A 15135-nucleotide genomic window follows, 5' to 3' on the forward strand; every position below is an offset into this window, starting at 1 on the left:
CATCCGTAATATTGCATCTAGACATACTGCATTTTTGGTGATGCAACTTTAGGGTTTGACATGCGTAGTACAGCATTACATGTTTTTCTTGCCCTTGTTCAATAATATATATTAACTGGATATCTAACTCGCGCTTCCGCAGTGAAGCAAATTTTTTGCCAGCTCAGGTTTATTTTGCTAGCCAGAAATGACACAATAATAAATAAAAGCAAAGCAAAAAATGTATGTATTATTGTCAGACAAAAAAATGAGCTAATTTTTCGGCACCGGTTACGAAAGAGTGCAAACCGCGAATCTCTCAGCGACCTATATTGTTTATATCTATTTTCAAAATGGCGGACAAATCATTAAATCAAAAGGAAAATAATAATTTAAGTGATAAGGACAAAGAAAAAGTTGAAGAAGTTATGCATGTAAGAGATTTTATATAAATGAAAAACTTAATATTAAGAAATGTTAGTTGTTTGTTTGTTTTTTTTAAAAAAAAAACACTTGTCTATGTGGCCTCTTATGATTTGTATATTCTGATAATGACATAAAAATATGTCAGTTTTCAAATCCTATATATGACTTTTAAATGATATTTTTAAAATTAACTCATTGGTGAATGTTTTGAAAAAAGTAAGTTATTCTGAGTAAGATGTTAGTTTATAGATATTATAGTCATTTAAAAAAGTATTGGGTAACAGAATTCTTTTCAACAAAGTTGTATCATTTATATCAATGATGCAAGTGTAAATATCAATGCTGCTAATTTCATCATTTGTAAACTTTATTAATAAAACTGATTTTGCAATGGATTTATCAAGTTGGTTTCTTTCACCTGTCCATTTGATGGACTTTTGTGAAAATACTCATTCAACTTTTGCCTTTGATGCAGGAATTAATAAAAAGTATTCAAACAATTCTTGTTCAGAAAAGTTACAGAATTTCACCATTTATAATTCTTAGAAAGTTAATTAGATTAAGTTTTTGATTCCAAAAGGGATATTGCTACTAAAAATTATAAAAATATGTCATATGGTGTCTTGTTTTGCAAAACAAATATATGGCTGTATTAAAGTATATGATAGTTGGTCACCCTACTTACAATACAAAGGGTTAAGAATTGTTTTTTCAATTATTAAGCAGATAAAAATAAGTTTTTAATTATTTTTATTTACTTATATGTATGAAGTATTGGATTAAAAAAAAAAGGTCACTTAAAGGTTTAAGTAGTAATTATGTATTTTATATCTTATATATTCTTATTTCTATTCTTGCAGGTTATTCTCAGAGATATTAATTTATTAGCAGCTAGTAATCATTTGGCTAAAAGAAGGGCGCTTGAGAAGATAGAAAATATCATTTTTGGAGTTATACCTCCACATCCAGAACACATACTAAAAATCATTTTCCAAAATTTATACAAACCAGTACTTAAATTATTTGATGATTCCATGGATTGTACAAGAGAGTTGTCTGTCAAATTAGTTATTAAGTAAGTTAACATTCTTATTCTAATTGCATTTTACTTTAACTTTTTTTAACATTTTATTTAATATTGTATATATGTATTCTGATCTAAAATATACAAATTTGCTATAAATCATAGATTTTGTTGTCATATTACTGAACCAGAAGAATTTCTGCCTTATATTGTGCCTGTAATGCAGCAGCGAATTACTTCTGAAAATAATCATGAATCTACTGAAGAAATTAGATTGTTGCTGATTGAAAGCTTATCAAAGTTAGTAGATATCTGCAGTGACAAGATTGGTGTTTTTATTGATGAAATCATCTTGATATTGGTTAAAACTCTTGAAGACCCTTACAGTGAAGTCAGAAAAGTAGAGCATTTATAATAAGTAACAAAATGGTTATTTAATAAAGTTACAATTATATATGATAATCAGCTGTCATAGTGCATAAATTTTTTTACTATATCCTTAAACTAGATTTTACTCACAAAAAGCTACTTATCAACATCATAGTCTAATATGCATAATACATAATTTTGAAATAAATCTCAAGAACCACTCTAAAACAATTTTAATAGACTTAAGAAGAATTTTTGTTAACAAAAGACCTGTATTACTTTGGCAATATTCTACTATAATTATTTAGGCAAGTTGCTCTTGTGTATGTAAACTGGCTGCAACATGTCCAGAGAGGTTTTATCAGCAAGGAGAATCTTTAATAGCTCCATTATTAAAATCACTTTCACACCAGCATAATAAAGTTCGAAGTGCAGTCTTACAGGTAGATTTTTTTATTTATGTTGATTTTTATGGAATATTATGTTTGCTATTATATTATCTTATGTTTATTGCATTAAATGAGATTGAGTCACTTAAAATGTACTTTATTAGACTATAACTAGATAGAACTGTTTTGTCTTTTCTGTCAACCTTTAATATTTTTGTTAAAATAGTTCAAAATTTTATTAATTGCACAGTTTTTAAAAGTTTTTACCTAACTTTGAAATAACATTTCAAATTGTATATTGGCTCTAGTTTCCATGATATAAGCAATCACCTAATGAAGTAAAGCTTATAAAATGCAAAATGTAACTTCTTTATGCAACTCACTTATAGATCACATAATCAATATTAGTGACCAGTCGACACCACCATGTGTATCATTGGAATATTTCATGTATTGACTGTTGCCAATATAACTCAATTTTGATAAAAATATATGGATTTATATACAAATTTATTTTGGTGCATTGTTTAGTTGTTGCCTGTAGAAAAAGTAAATGTTCTGTTTGCACAAAAACTAGAGCAAACTAACATATTTCATTTATATGTTTGAATTCAGTATGTGAAAATCTTTAAAAGTAATGACATTTCATTTCTGAAACTTAAAAACATTGAAAATTTGTAGACCAGTGTTATTAAAATTTGCAACAGCTTTAATATTTTACTAAATCAAATTTTTTTATTTGCAATTAGATAAACATTCTTGATTTTCCCATATGTACAATTTTTTGCAAGTTTGTTTATTAACTCAACTTTCAGACAATTGGTATTACAGTTATGTCTACTAGTGGTAAATCAGTAGATGATGTGTTCACTCATATTGCACAACGAACTTTTGATAGTTCTTCACCTGTAAGATTAATGGTTGTAGAAGTAGTTGGTAAATGGCTTATTGAACTTAGAGATAGGTATGTGACTTTATCATTTATGACATAAGAATCTAAATAATTGGTGGAAATTTATTGTGTGAGAGACTTTGTAAAGCTATGGCTTCAAAAGTTAGTTGTAAAGCTTTCACTTTTGCATTTTAAGATTATTTTTAGTATATTACTTGTAAAATGGAATTTTTAAATAAAAGATTTCACTACAATACATTTTAAATTTGTTTATCTTCTAAAAATTAGTTTATGTTTCTACTCAAAAATGTTAGGTACTCTTTTTTTGCAAAGTTGATTCCATTGCTACTTAGTGGTCTTTGTGACGAAATGCCTGAAATTAGGTCAGCAAGCCTTGAATATTTCAATAAGGTATACTACATTTTTAGCTTTTTAACAATCTTAGCTTTTGTTGTAAAGAAGTTTATAAGCTAAATAGGATTGATTTTCTAATTATAATTTATTTTGTTCAAAGTAACATTTAAAAAGATATTTTTTAATTACAAATTAGACTAGAATTAATTTGATGGCTTTAAAATTACATTTTAAAAAGTGTCTCCAACAAAGATTATTGCTTTTAAATTTCACAAAATAATTTTTTTCACATGACATGTTTCTAACAAAAAAAGCCTCCAGCATTCATTCTTTATTATAAAGTTATTGTATTAATTGAAAACTTTATAAAATACTCAAATGTCAGCTATTAATATAATTATTCTTTTTTGTTATCTTATTATACAAAAAGATATAATTGGTGTAAAAATTTGTTTAAACAATATTGATTAATAAATAAATTTCATCTCCAAAAAAATTGTATGCAGTAAGAAACTTTCACTGAGTTTTTGTCCATCACTTATTTTAATAAAAAAAAAAAAAATTGGAGGCAGATTCAGAATTCAATGTTTTTTTTTGTTAGCTAGCTATTAATGTATTAACATAATTTCTGTAGGCTGGTATGCTATATGAAGAAGAAAATGAAGAAGATTTAAAAGAAAAAAAGGATTATCAAGTTGTTAAATCATTTGAATCATTTTTGAGTAAGATGAAAATGTTTTAAATTCCTATTCATTTTAAAATTCTATTCTCCATTTTTTATATTCGTTTTTGTTTCTTTAACAAGAAAAAGTTTGATTTTTTTTAGCTTATAAAAGGCCAAGATTAGGATGTAGAATGCTTGTTCAACAGAACTTCTCAAAAATTCTTCCTGCCCTCATTCATGATCTCACTGATTGGAGTGTTGAGACAAGAATTAAGGTAAATAGTTTGTTGCTAAACATTTAAAAAAGAGAGCTTATACAAAATTGATCTTTATTTAAAAAAAGAATAAGAAAATTAATTTACACATTATTAAAATTGGACATTAAGTCTTGTTTTAAGAAACCTTTTTTAATATTTCAATTTTTTTAAAATGTCGTTATTAAGGCTGCAAGTCTGTTGTACCATCTGGTGTTTTATTGTGAGGACCATATAACAATGAGTATGGAGTTATTATCAAACGGTCTTTACTCAGCCTCACATGATGATGAAAAAGAAGTTGTTTATCAGGTAATCAAAATATCTTTAAAATTGTATAATTGTATAATTTGCAGAATGAGTCTTTATGACTTATATTTTTGTACTTTTATAGCTTTTGTATCTTGAGTTTTCTTTATTTTTTTTTCTTTTGTGTTCCTTCTTGCATTTTCTATGTTCTGTATAGTGCATTTTCTGTTTAAAAGAATGCTTGATGTTAGGGTTGGTACAAAATCATAGGTCTTGACATTAATTCAAGAGTAAATGAGATCCAATTCTAAATTTTGATTTGATTTTACTTAAGGAAATCTATTAATAATAGAATATTAAAAACTAAATGATTCTTTTTAAAGTATAAGTTTATTTTATGTAGCTGCAAAGGTTGGTTTAGAAAGCTTTTTGGGGGAATTTTTATATCAGATGTGTTTTGTAGTATGTGAAGTTCTTTTTGGTTTTATGTTATATATTTAAACATTGAAAAATTTAAAAATCAACATTTTTGAAATATTTTATTTCATATTGAAATCAGACTACCCGTGTTGCAGAATTAGTTGGAAAGTTTGTTGAGCCACCAGTATATTGTAAACTGATTCTCAAGCATTTGGAATCAATATGTAATTCAACTCCAAAACAAATATCTGGAACTCTTCTTATTTTAGCATCATATATTAAAGGAGCAATTCCACAACAAATCAAAGGCGAATTACAAGTAAAAATTTTTTAAAAAAAGGCATATAACATTAGAGGGTTTATTTGCAAATAACTTATACTAATCCCTGTTGAAGTCATCACAGCTATATTGATGTAAGCAATTTTAAACTTTAGCTTTATTGGGTTGTTGTTTTTATCTAGTAATATATTTTTGTTTCTTTTTTAAAGAATATATCTAGCACTATTGAAAAAACTGACATTAGTAGCTCTGTAGACAAAGGAGTTCAGTTGCAGCTTTTGGCTTGCTTTGAGGCACTTATTTCAAAAGAAGTCATTGAAATCTCTACTGTTAGTTGCAACCTGTTTAAAATGATATTAAATATCACTGCTCTTGCTTCCAATAGTCAAGTAAAGACAGAGGTTGTTTATATTTAACTCAGAGCATGTTTTTTGATTTATATTTTCATTTCTTTCAACCTATTAATTGACAAAGATAGTTCCTTCTTTTTTTAACCTCTTTGTACCTTCCTTCTTGGTACTATCAGTGAAATACCCTGAGTTTTTTGACTAAATCTAAATCAATTTCTCACCTCAATTTTTAGATGTAAAAATATAATCAGAAAGTTTTTTAAAAAAAAAATTTTTTGTCACTTTTACCCACTTTTTTAATTACAGGCTGAAAACCAAATAGTTTGTCTTGGCAAGACATTGCATCTTGAAAGTCACTTTGAATTGTTTCGGATTTATGGAGAAGAGATACTGCAATTTTTAAAAGTAATTATGATTAAGTTTGCTACTGAAAATGCATTTAAGCAAAAGTAAAAATACTTGACAGTTTCCTTGAATTTAGTATATAGATATGTAACTTAACTCTTTGTAGAAATCATCTGCAGAATGGAGTAGCCAATCATCTGACTGCTATACATATGTCTCTCTATTATCACAGTCAGGTCCAAGTTTATTTTATCTTCTTGATACATCTATTCCTATTTTCATTCAATGCTGTGATGTTACAAAGGATGCTGAGATGAGACAGAGGTTTGCATTCTATGAAATAGCTTAACATTTTAAAACTTTAGGAAATATTTTTTTAATGAAATTAATAATAATGATTACAATACTTTAAGAAATAAAATTTGTTAACAATTATTTGTTTGAAAAGCATTATATAATACAATTATTATAATGTGAGTTATTAAAATTTGGTGCAGAGTTCAAAATGAAATAATTCTTAAAACTTTTTATCAAAACTAGAAGCATAATAAAATTTGTAATTTTTTTGTTTAATGTATTAAACCCTCAATCTTTTTAAATAAAATCATTTCTGATTTTTCCTACTTAAAGATATTTGCACAATAAAATGCTGCTAATAATTTGCACAATGCTGCTAAGATCAGGCCAAAAGAATATTTGTTATCAGAGTGATTCTTAGCTATGAAAGAAATTTCTTCAAAATAGATTTTTGAATTTTCTGTCTGAAACTGCCAGCCAGAAGAACAGTATGGCTTCAAACTTTGAATTTGGTTTATACACTACACTTTTTTTTTTAATTATTGCTTGAGTAGAAGGTTCTATTGCTGGTATTTACCAAAGTTAGATATGACTTCTTGTCAAAGATTTTCCTTGAAGTTTTCAATACTCTCTGTAACAGCAAATACCGATTTGTTTCTACTTGTCATTTATTTGAAGTGGAATTTTCTTCTTTTTGTCATTGTATAGTTGGTTGAAACTGTTTTTTAGTTGCTTGAAATTATTCGCAACACTTAATTTGGCTGCCTGATAACTAGCCTCAGCTCTCTAATGTCAAGATTTGTACTCAGCACTTTGGACTATGCTATGGTCAAATGCTACTTGTTTTGAGGACATTCTCAAATAAGTTTGATCAAAATATATAAAGATTATATATTAACTTTGCTACAAGAGTTTGTTAATTAACTAAAGTCAGTTTTTTTTTGCAAAAAATTTTGCAATTGCTATACTTATCCCAAATATTATGTTAAATGGAAGACACTAAAAATATGTATGTAAAGAGTCTATTAATCAACTATTTTTGTTTAACATAGTTGTTTTTTTAAGTTTTTAAAAGAGTTCTCTAGATTCATAAAATTTGATACCTTTAAGTTTTTTAAATTTTTTCAGATTTTTTACGCTTATGGCTCAACTAGTTGTTAATTCATCATTAACAGAAGAAGTTATTAGGAAGTTTCAAGATCATATGGATTTAATCATCAAAGATGCAATTTTGCCCAACTGTATTTGGAGAGCTGGCAGGTATTTTAGTGTCAAAAGTTTATTATACATTTTATAAATTCATTCCAGGTATTTACTTTAGTATGAGTCTTTTACTACACAAGAAAAACTTGACATGCTCTTATCTAATTTTACTCAAAGTTCTTTTTTAAATTTAGCAAAGTCCTTAGCTTGAGTTAACTGGTAAATGACAAAAATGAGTTAAAGATTTTAACAGATTTTAAAATTTAACTAATTAAGTTGTAGTGCTATAAGTGCCTGGGTTATCTTAAGCATTATGTAAACTATTATTGAAAAAAGGTTAAGTATTATTCTACAAAAGATATATATATATATATATATATATATATATATATATATATATATATATATATATATATATATATATATATATATATATATATATATATATATATATGTATGTATATATGTATGTATATAAATATATATATATATATGTATATATGTATATAAATATATATGTATATATATAGAACAATGCTTCCCAAAAGGACCTGTTTCTCAAAATGATGATGTTGTTCAGGACTAAATGCAATGAAGAACCCCTTAAAGGAGATGGACTCACTCAATCTCAGGGCAGATGCTTGATATCAGCTTCAATCAATTCAATAGTATATGTCAAAGTTTGAATGTATTCTGTTGTCAACTTTGTGGCTCAAACTTCATACAATTATTCATGAAACCAATTTTGTCATTGAAGTATAGGATGCTACACTTGATGTAGCAAGAGATAATATTGATTGTATGATAAAACACATTCAACTTATTTATGAACAGTGGGATCTAATTCTGTCTGGCCTTTAGTGTCAATTCAACTCACTGAGACATGTCTGCACCCTATTTGCATTCCTATATTTTTTCTGATTTCTCTTAGCAGACATTTATTAATTCAATACTCTGAGTAATGAAGACCTTTCCTCTGCTGCTGAATAGTTTTGTGAAATATACTCCAAACTCATTTCAAGGAAATTGTTTGAGGAACTAATCTTTCTAAAATTGATATATTCCAAAAAATTAGCCTGCAAGCCTCACTATTTGTTTCAGGAGATGCTTAAACTTGGATTCCTCTCAGTCTTCTCAAACTTCTGTGTTGAATTGCACATATTTTTTTACTTTACCTATATCTATGGCTACAGCTGAGTGCTCTTTCAGTGTGCTGAAGAAGGCAAATAAATTTCACCATTCTACTATGTCACATGAGCATTTGAATGGGCTGGCATTATAAATTCTGATCTTGCATGCAGACTAGATTTTTCGTGTTGTCCCAAAGGCACAGCATAATTTTGTAAAATATCTTTGTATTTTTCCCTTGTAAACTTTTCCTGTATTCTGAAAATATCCTCTACTCTTTTAATTGAAATGCATCCCCAAGCTTGAATATTTCCTCCAGCATGTTTCACTGTCAATGTTAGACTAAGTTCTATTATTTCTCTTTTTCTTCACCTCACATACTTATATCTATTCAGAATTTCGTGCTGTTTTAAACCAATTGTCTTTAGCTAAATAGTGTTAATAATTATTTATGATAAACTTATATGCATATGTAAATAATGTTTACTTGTGTTTTGTTCCTTTTATTTATATTATTCACAAACATGCTTATATAGTTTATTAAAGTTAGTTTTTTCTCAATTTGTTAACATTTACTTTCTCATTTATTTATAGAACTGCAGCAGCTGTTCGTTCTGTTGCTATGTCTTTTCTCTGGGCTTTGCTCCAAGCAAATATTCTGTGCGGAAATGAGTTGAAAAAAGTTTTTAATGATTTACAAATGCAGGTATTTTATTTAAATTTCTTTTTTCTATAAGATTATTAAATGAATTTTATTAAGCTCTATATTTTTTTGGTGTGTGTCTGTGTGTTTATACAAACACACATTATCCTTTAAAATTAATCATTTTTTTGATTTTGTTAATGATTGAAAATCCTTTATTGACCTGGGAGATGCTACAATTTTCCAGCTTTATGCTTTTCTATGATGTACTGCACTGTAGTTTCCCATGAATTATCAAATCATAAATCAGCATTTTTTCCTTTGCCTTTTCACACAAATTCAATTATGACTAGTTTTGAATGGTGGATTATGCATTCTATTTCAAAATTCCTCTCTGAAATTTTGCATCAAAGTTTTTTGTGTATGTGTGTGTGTCAATTTAAATTTCAATTATCACCCCCTCTCGTAATGTACCATACCATATATTATTATACATGATTACTTTAAATATATAAGTTTCTACTTGATGATGTTTATTTTTTTAAGATCATTGCTTGTCTTGATGATCACAATGAAACTACTAGACTTGTAACGATGAAGGTTTTGCTGAAAATGCTTAAAGTTTGCAAGGGTGAAGTGCAAGGTGTAATTTTTATTTCTACTAGAAACGTAAAAGTTTATTTTGGTCAACATTTATTATGACACAGGTGTGTGTCTTGTTTTATATTCAATTAAATTTTTTTGAGGAGTGATCTCACGAGTTGCATAATGGGTGGTTTGTTATGAATTACGTTATGTTAGTTTATAAATATGTAGCATAAAATAAATTAAGGCGCGTTGCTTTTTTAGTAACGACTAAGTATTGATTTTTTTAGTGCTGCAGCTTCATGTAATTTATCCAGAGTTTTTAAAACGAATGGATGACGCTTCTGACAGTATTAGAATAGTCACTTCAAAAACTGCCTCTGCTTACTTTGAGTAAGTAACTTAGTTTTCTTTCCTCTGCGATTCTAAAACGCTTGCTATTTAATTTTTTTTTAATTGTCACTTCTTCAGTTGTAGTGCTCTGTCACATAAAACGCTTTGGCATAATTTAATGATACGTAAATTTTTGATGGTGTGCATATTTTTCAGTAGTGCTGTTGAAATTATTAATTTAGTTTAATATTTTAGTTGTTTACCTGAAGATTACGATCGTCATTTCTTCAAAGCCCATTTGGAATACATATATAAGACTTTGCTCATACATATGGACGATCGGAATGAAAGCATACAGGTTAAAAATGGTTTTTATTCGTGTTGGATTTAGAGACTATTTAATAAATCCTAATCGGTGTAAATGACTTTGTTAAAAAATTGTGCTACCAATTCTTTCTATGCAAGACCCCTAAAATCACGTCTTCCTACTTAGGGTAAAAAAATTAAATTTTCGATATTCCTGTACAAATGTTAGGTCGGCTTAAAGAAAATCTAAACTGTTTCTTATCAAATTTAATTCTTTTGTCTGTTGTTGTTTAATTCGATTTCGTCTGTTGTTTCTAGAAAGCTACATTAGCTTGCTTAAAAGACGGTGCCTGTAAACATCCTTTGCTTCTGAAGCAGCTTGTTGAAGACGTCATTCTAAAGCACCGTACGAAACAGTAAGTAGCTAATATTTGCAGATGTTTGATTCATAAAATGGTTTATAAAATGGTATTTTAGTTCTTAGCTCTGTTGTTTTAGAATTTAGTTTTCCAAAAGAATGCGTAGAAATCCAAATTGTACATTTTTATAAGCTTTTTTGTTAATGTTATTATTTACTATTGATATTTGTACTTTTTGTCAAATTTGTAGGTATTGTGAAGAGCTTCTACAACATTGTGCTGAACTTGAGAGAAAAACTATCGAATGAGCATGATAAAATGCAGTCATTCTTTCATATATCATTTTTTTAAATCGCATACTAGTATTTATTTTTATGTTATTAAAAGAAAATAAAAAAAAAAGAACAGATCATTCTTCGACTAAAGTATAAGTCTCTACATACTGATAACTTTTTTGTCGCGCCCTGTAGTTAAATGTAACACTTTGACAAGCAAACGGAGTTAACCTCACTTTTTCAACTGAAAAAGCTTAAGTTTGCTTTGCGTCTAATTCGCCCATCTTTAGAGTCTCAAGTTATTTGAGATATAACGCACCTAAGATTAAAAAAGTATGAAGTGACTTTCCTAATCACAGGTACGTAACCTCAACTGTTACTTTAAGCATAGTTATGCAAGTAAAGATCAAAAGTCGAAAGAAAGCTCTTCTTGCGTCTAGGCCATAATTTACTTTTGAAGTTGTTAATAAAAACTACGATTCAGTTTTACGGTATTTTTTCTTTGTTTTCACCAAAAAATAAATAAGTTTCAAACTGCACGAAAAAGGTTTCTTTTTTTTACTGACGTTCACTTCTTTTGTAGCTTTAATAAATTTTCTTTTTTAATTTTGATCACGAATGATGTTGTATGGATTCTCCTTAGGAGACAATATTTTACCTTCTTATGATGACATCGACGTTATTGAGGAAAGTCGGAATAGTGTTAATAGAGCGGTTCTTTGGCTTTGATATAAAGTAAATGTTGAAATATATCTTAAACACTAAACCTATTAAAAGGAAACAAAGTGCCACGATGAAAAAGATAATCGGTAACCTCTTTTGCTCGCTTTCTTCGGTTATCATTTTTCCTTTTTTTGTCTCTTTCACAAAATGTTTAATTGATGGTTGGATTTCTTCTGAAGATGAAATCGGTTTAGTCATACATCGGTTGCACCCGTATTTGCATCGAGGATCAGCTGATGGGTTAACACCGTAACCTTGACAGTGAGAACAATCAAGGTAGGAACAGCCTTTTTCAGTATACGTTACCAAGGTGTTTGGAAATATTATGGCTTCTTTATCTAAAAATATAATTCAGTACTTACGTCATATGTATTAATAAAGGGGAAAGACTTAAACCGTCTTTAACATTCAATACCTTGTTATTAGTAAATGCAATTATCAAAATTCTTATAAGATATTTTATCAGTTTCAAAGATTTCTTACCAAGCAGGTTTATTTCAGAGTTTTCCTTTCCTTGGACAGCAGAAGTAAGAAAAAGGGCGAAAATAACAAAATAGGACATTTTTGTGGTGAACTGAAGCGACCCTCTTTTAAGAATATTTGTTTCAACATTGATCTCTATATATACAGTAGGCCTGTTGGATGGAAGCCAAAACATGTCACAGTAAAATTCTTCTAAAAGGATTATTTTGTTGGTTGTATGTGTCTTTTGTAGCTTGTTTTGCCATATTCTTTGTCAAAGATAAATATTTAAATCCAAGCCAAAAAGTATAATTACATTTATTACGCAAATAAAAATTATATTTATCGAAGTTACTTTTTCATTATTTTGAGGTTAAATTCTTCTATTGCACCAATTTTTACTGTAATATTGTTAGAATGATTTTAAAATCTTTCATAATTCAAAAAGTTATTACATCGTATCTTGCATACTTATATTTTTTAATATTGTTTGAAACTTAAGTTTTATTTTTCGTTATTTTCTTCCATAGTTGTTTTGGTGCTGAGACTAAGTGTTTCAGACCCTTAAAAGTCTTTTTTTACTTGCATTAAAATATTGCTTGTATAAATCTACCCATATTCCTTTACATTAACGTTTGTTTGTTTTCAAAACATTTATAAATACCTCTTCTAAAAAACTTGCACTTTACCCGTCTAGCTTTCCTTTATTAACTGTGGTAAAATAAGAGCAAAACCAAATAGCTCACAATTGGCTCACGTGTGAAACAATTGCTTGAGAAATTTAGTACAAGCCAATAGAAATAAGTTACATAGTAATAACAATGTTACAGTATTCAATATTTACATAACTGCGTGCTTACAAAAGTTTGTCTTTTTTGCATTGATAATTTGGCGAGAGCTCTGCTAACTTTAACTGCATATCAATAAAAAAAAATTTAAGTGGACTAATCTACACATAATGTGGCTTTAGAAAATTTGGTGTGGACATGTCTAACTCTTTAGCTTTGGCCTTGTTTTTATAAGATGATTGACTACGTGAAGACAAAAACAATCTATCAAGGATATCATAAACAAAACTGATCGTCCTTAAAGAGAAAGTAGAAAGTAGCTGTTGCTTACGCAATTTAAGCTAAAATGATAAATGCTCGCTTGCTTTTTCATTTGCAATAAAGATTTTTAGAAAAATAACAGTATGTAACACGATTTTTGTGTTTGGTTTTTAAGTGTTATATTTCAAGCGCTTTTGTTTAAAAATTATGGAAAAACAGCGATATTCTCGAAATATTTTGACTTTGTGAGCGCAACCTTCAAAAATGTCTTACTTATAGAGATAAAACGGCAGTAGTTTATCATTTTCATTCATAGTCAGAATTAGAATAATAACGCCATCAAAACTATACAAAGAAAGTCTAAACCATTCAAAAGGATTCAGAAAAGTGAAGAACTTTTAAGTTTTTAACCATGCTCCAAATCACAATCTAATGAGCCTGCAAGTATTGCTGCTTGTCATGTTTTCATTATACTGTCCTTGATATTGTTATTCAAAGTCCAATATGTCCTGGTGAAATCGCTTTCCTTGTTTCTCTTAAATAGGGCTATGTTTTCTCCTTGGATTCGTCAAGGTGAGCATTAAGCTATCGACCTTAAGAGTGATTCTACATCCTTTTGAGTGTAAATCTTTATGAGTCTAAACCAGCTACTTGTAGTTTTCAGCCTTATGATTGCCCAGAAATCCATGAACCAGCAAAACTGTTCCAAGCGCGTCTTTTGTTCTTTTCAAGATCTTTGTATATTTCATCACACTCTACAACCTTTTTTATTTACAGTCTAGAAAAGATACATGAATAGGTTCCATTAATTCGGATTGCAACTGACTCCTACAGCCTCTAGTAGACCAATTACACTGATGCAGAAGCACATCTCATCTTGATGACTGAAGCAATTCGATAAGATTAGGCTTTCTGGTTAGGGAATTATGACTTTCTCTCATTATTCTAATTGGTAAAATTGTATTCTGGATTCTCTCTCTCCCTACAACTTGCGAATCCAAAACTTCATTAGGGGTTCTTTAACGGGCGTTCAATAAAAATCCATGAAAAGTTAAAAGTTTACTCCAAATATATTTAAATCGAGTAAAAAGTCCAAATCAATATTTATTGTCTTCTATAAGTCGGTAATAAACATTGGCATAAAATTTTCACTCGATTAAAAACATATAACTATAATAAAAGTGTGAGACAGCCGAAGCACAAGGTGGATGCACCTGTACAACTGGGCGAAAGATAAAACAGTCACACAGTTAAAATTTAAGTTTGTTTTTACAAAAAATAACAAGAAATTGACTTATATTTAGACTGAAACGGATTTAAATAGAAGAGATCTTCTCTAAAGTATTATCAAGTTATGAATACCATAATTTTAACCCTAAAGCCAACAATTAAAGCCAACATTAATCTGACAATTAAGACGTAAGAGTGATAAAATATTTCATCACTTTTCTTCCCAAACTGCTTAATCATAAAGGTTTTTCTAGATTACTTTTATAAAAATTCATTTTTTTCAAAAATAATTTTCCCAAAATCATTTAATGAGATCCGTTTGGGCTCGCTCACCACGTATCAATGAAAATTTTTGAAAAGTCATATAAATTTTCTATTGCATATAAAAAAATAGAAAGAAAAAAATGTACGAGATGTAAACGGAGTAAAGAGATTAAAGAGAATATGAATGATGGTAACTGAAGTATTGTTTGTAGACAAAATGTTGTAGCTAATAGAAAGAAGAATAAATGTGAGAATGGAAGAAATGCATAATGTAGGAAGTGTT

At 28.3% G+C, this 15135-nt stretch overlaps 1 protein-coding gene across 3 annotated transcripts; it reads left to right on the forward strand.

Moving 5' to 3' along the window:
* The first annotated feature begins 276 nt into the window (after positions 1-276).
* On the forward strand, positions 277-11204 carry LOC145180869 (dynein axonemal assembly factor 5-like). 3 transcript variants are annotated; one of them, XR_016456120.1, is made up of 20 exons: positions 277-413; positions 1266-1480; positions 1595-1829; positions 2107-2241; positions 3003-3151; positions 3394-3490; positions 4068-4155; positions 4260-4372; positions 4541-4663; positions 5160-5339; positions 5510-5701; positions 5957-6055; positions 6162-6319; positions 7421-7548; positions 9218-9329; positions 9813-9909; positions 10142-10244; positions 10440-10542; positions 10809-10906; positions 11100-11204. XR_016456120.1 is itself a non-coding variant. In XM_090099450.1 (20 exons), the coding sequence occupies exons 1-20, from the start codon at positions 333-335 to the stop codon at positions 11155-11157; spliced, it is 2568 nt and encodes an 855-aa protein (XP_089955576.1). In that variant the 5' UTR covers positions 277-332; the 3' UTR covers positions 11158-11204. The 3 variants fall into 3 exon arrangements, 2 of the variants coding, with proteins under 2 accessions (XP_089955576.1, XP_089955577.1); XM_090099450.1 differs by having other exon boundaries at positions 7421-7552; XM_090099451.1 differs by having other exon boundaries at positions 301-413; positions 1595-1847; positions 7421-7552.
* The last annotated feature ends 3931 nt before the right edge of the window (positions 11205-15135 follow it).

Source organism: Hydra viridissima, unplaced genomic scaffold, assembly GCF_058129835.1.
Source record: "Hydra viridissima isolate aposymbiotic clone 2 unplaced genomic scaffold, HvirCarnegie_v1 scaffold_10, whole genome shotgun sequence".
Classification (NCBI taxonomy): Eukaryota; Metazoa; Cnidaria; class Hydrozoa; order Anthoathecata; family Hydridae; genus Hydra; species Hydra viridissima.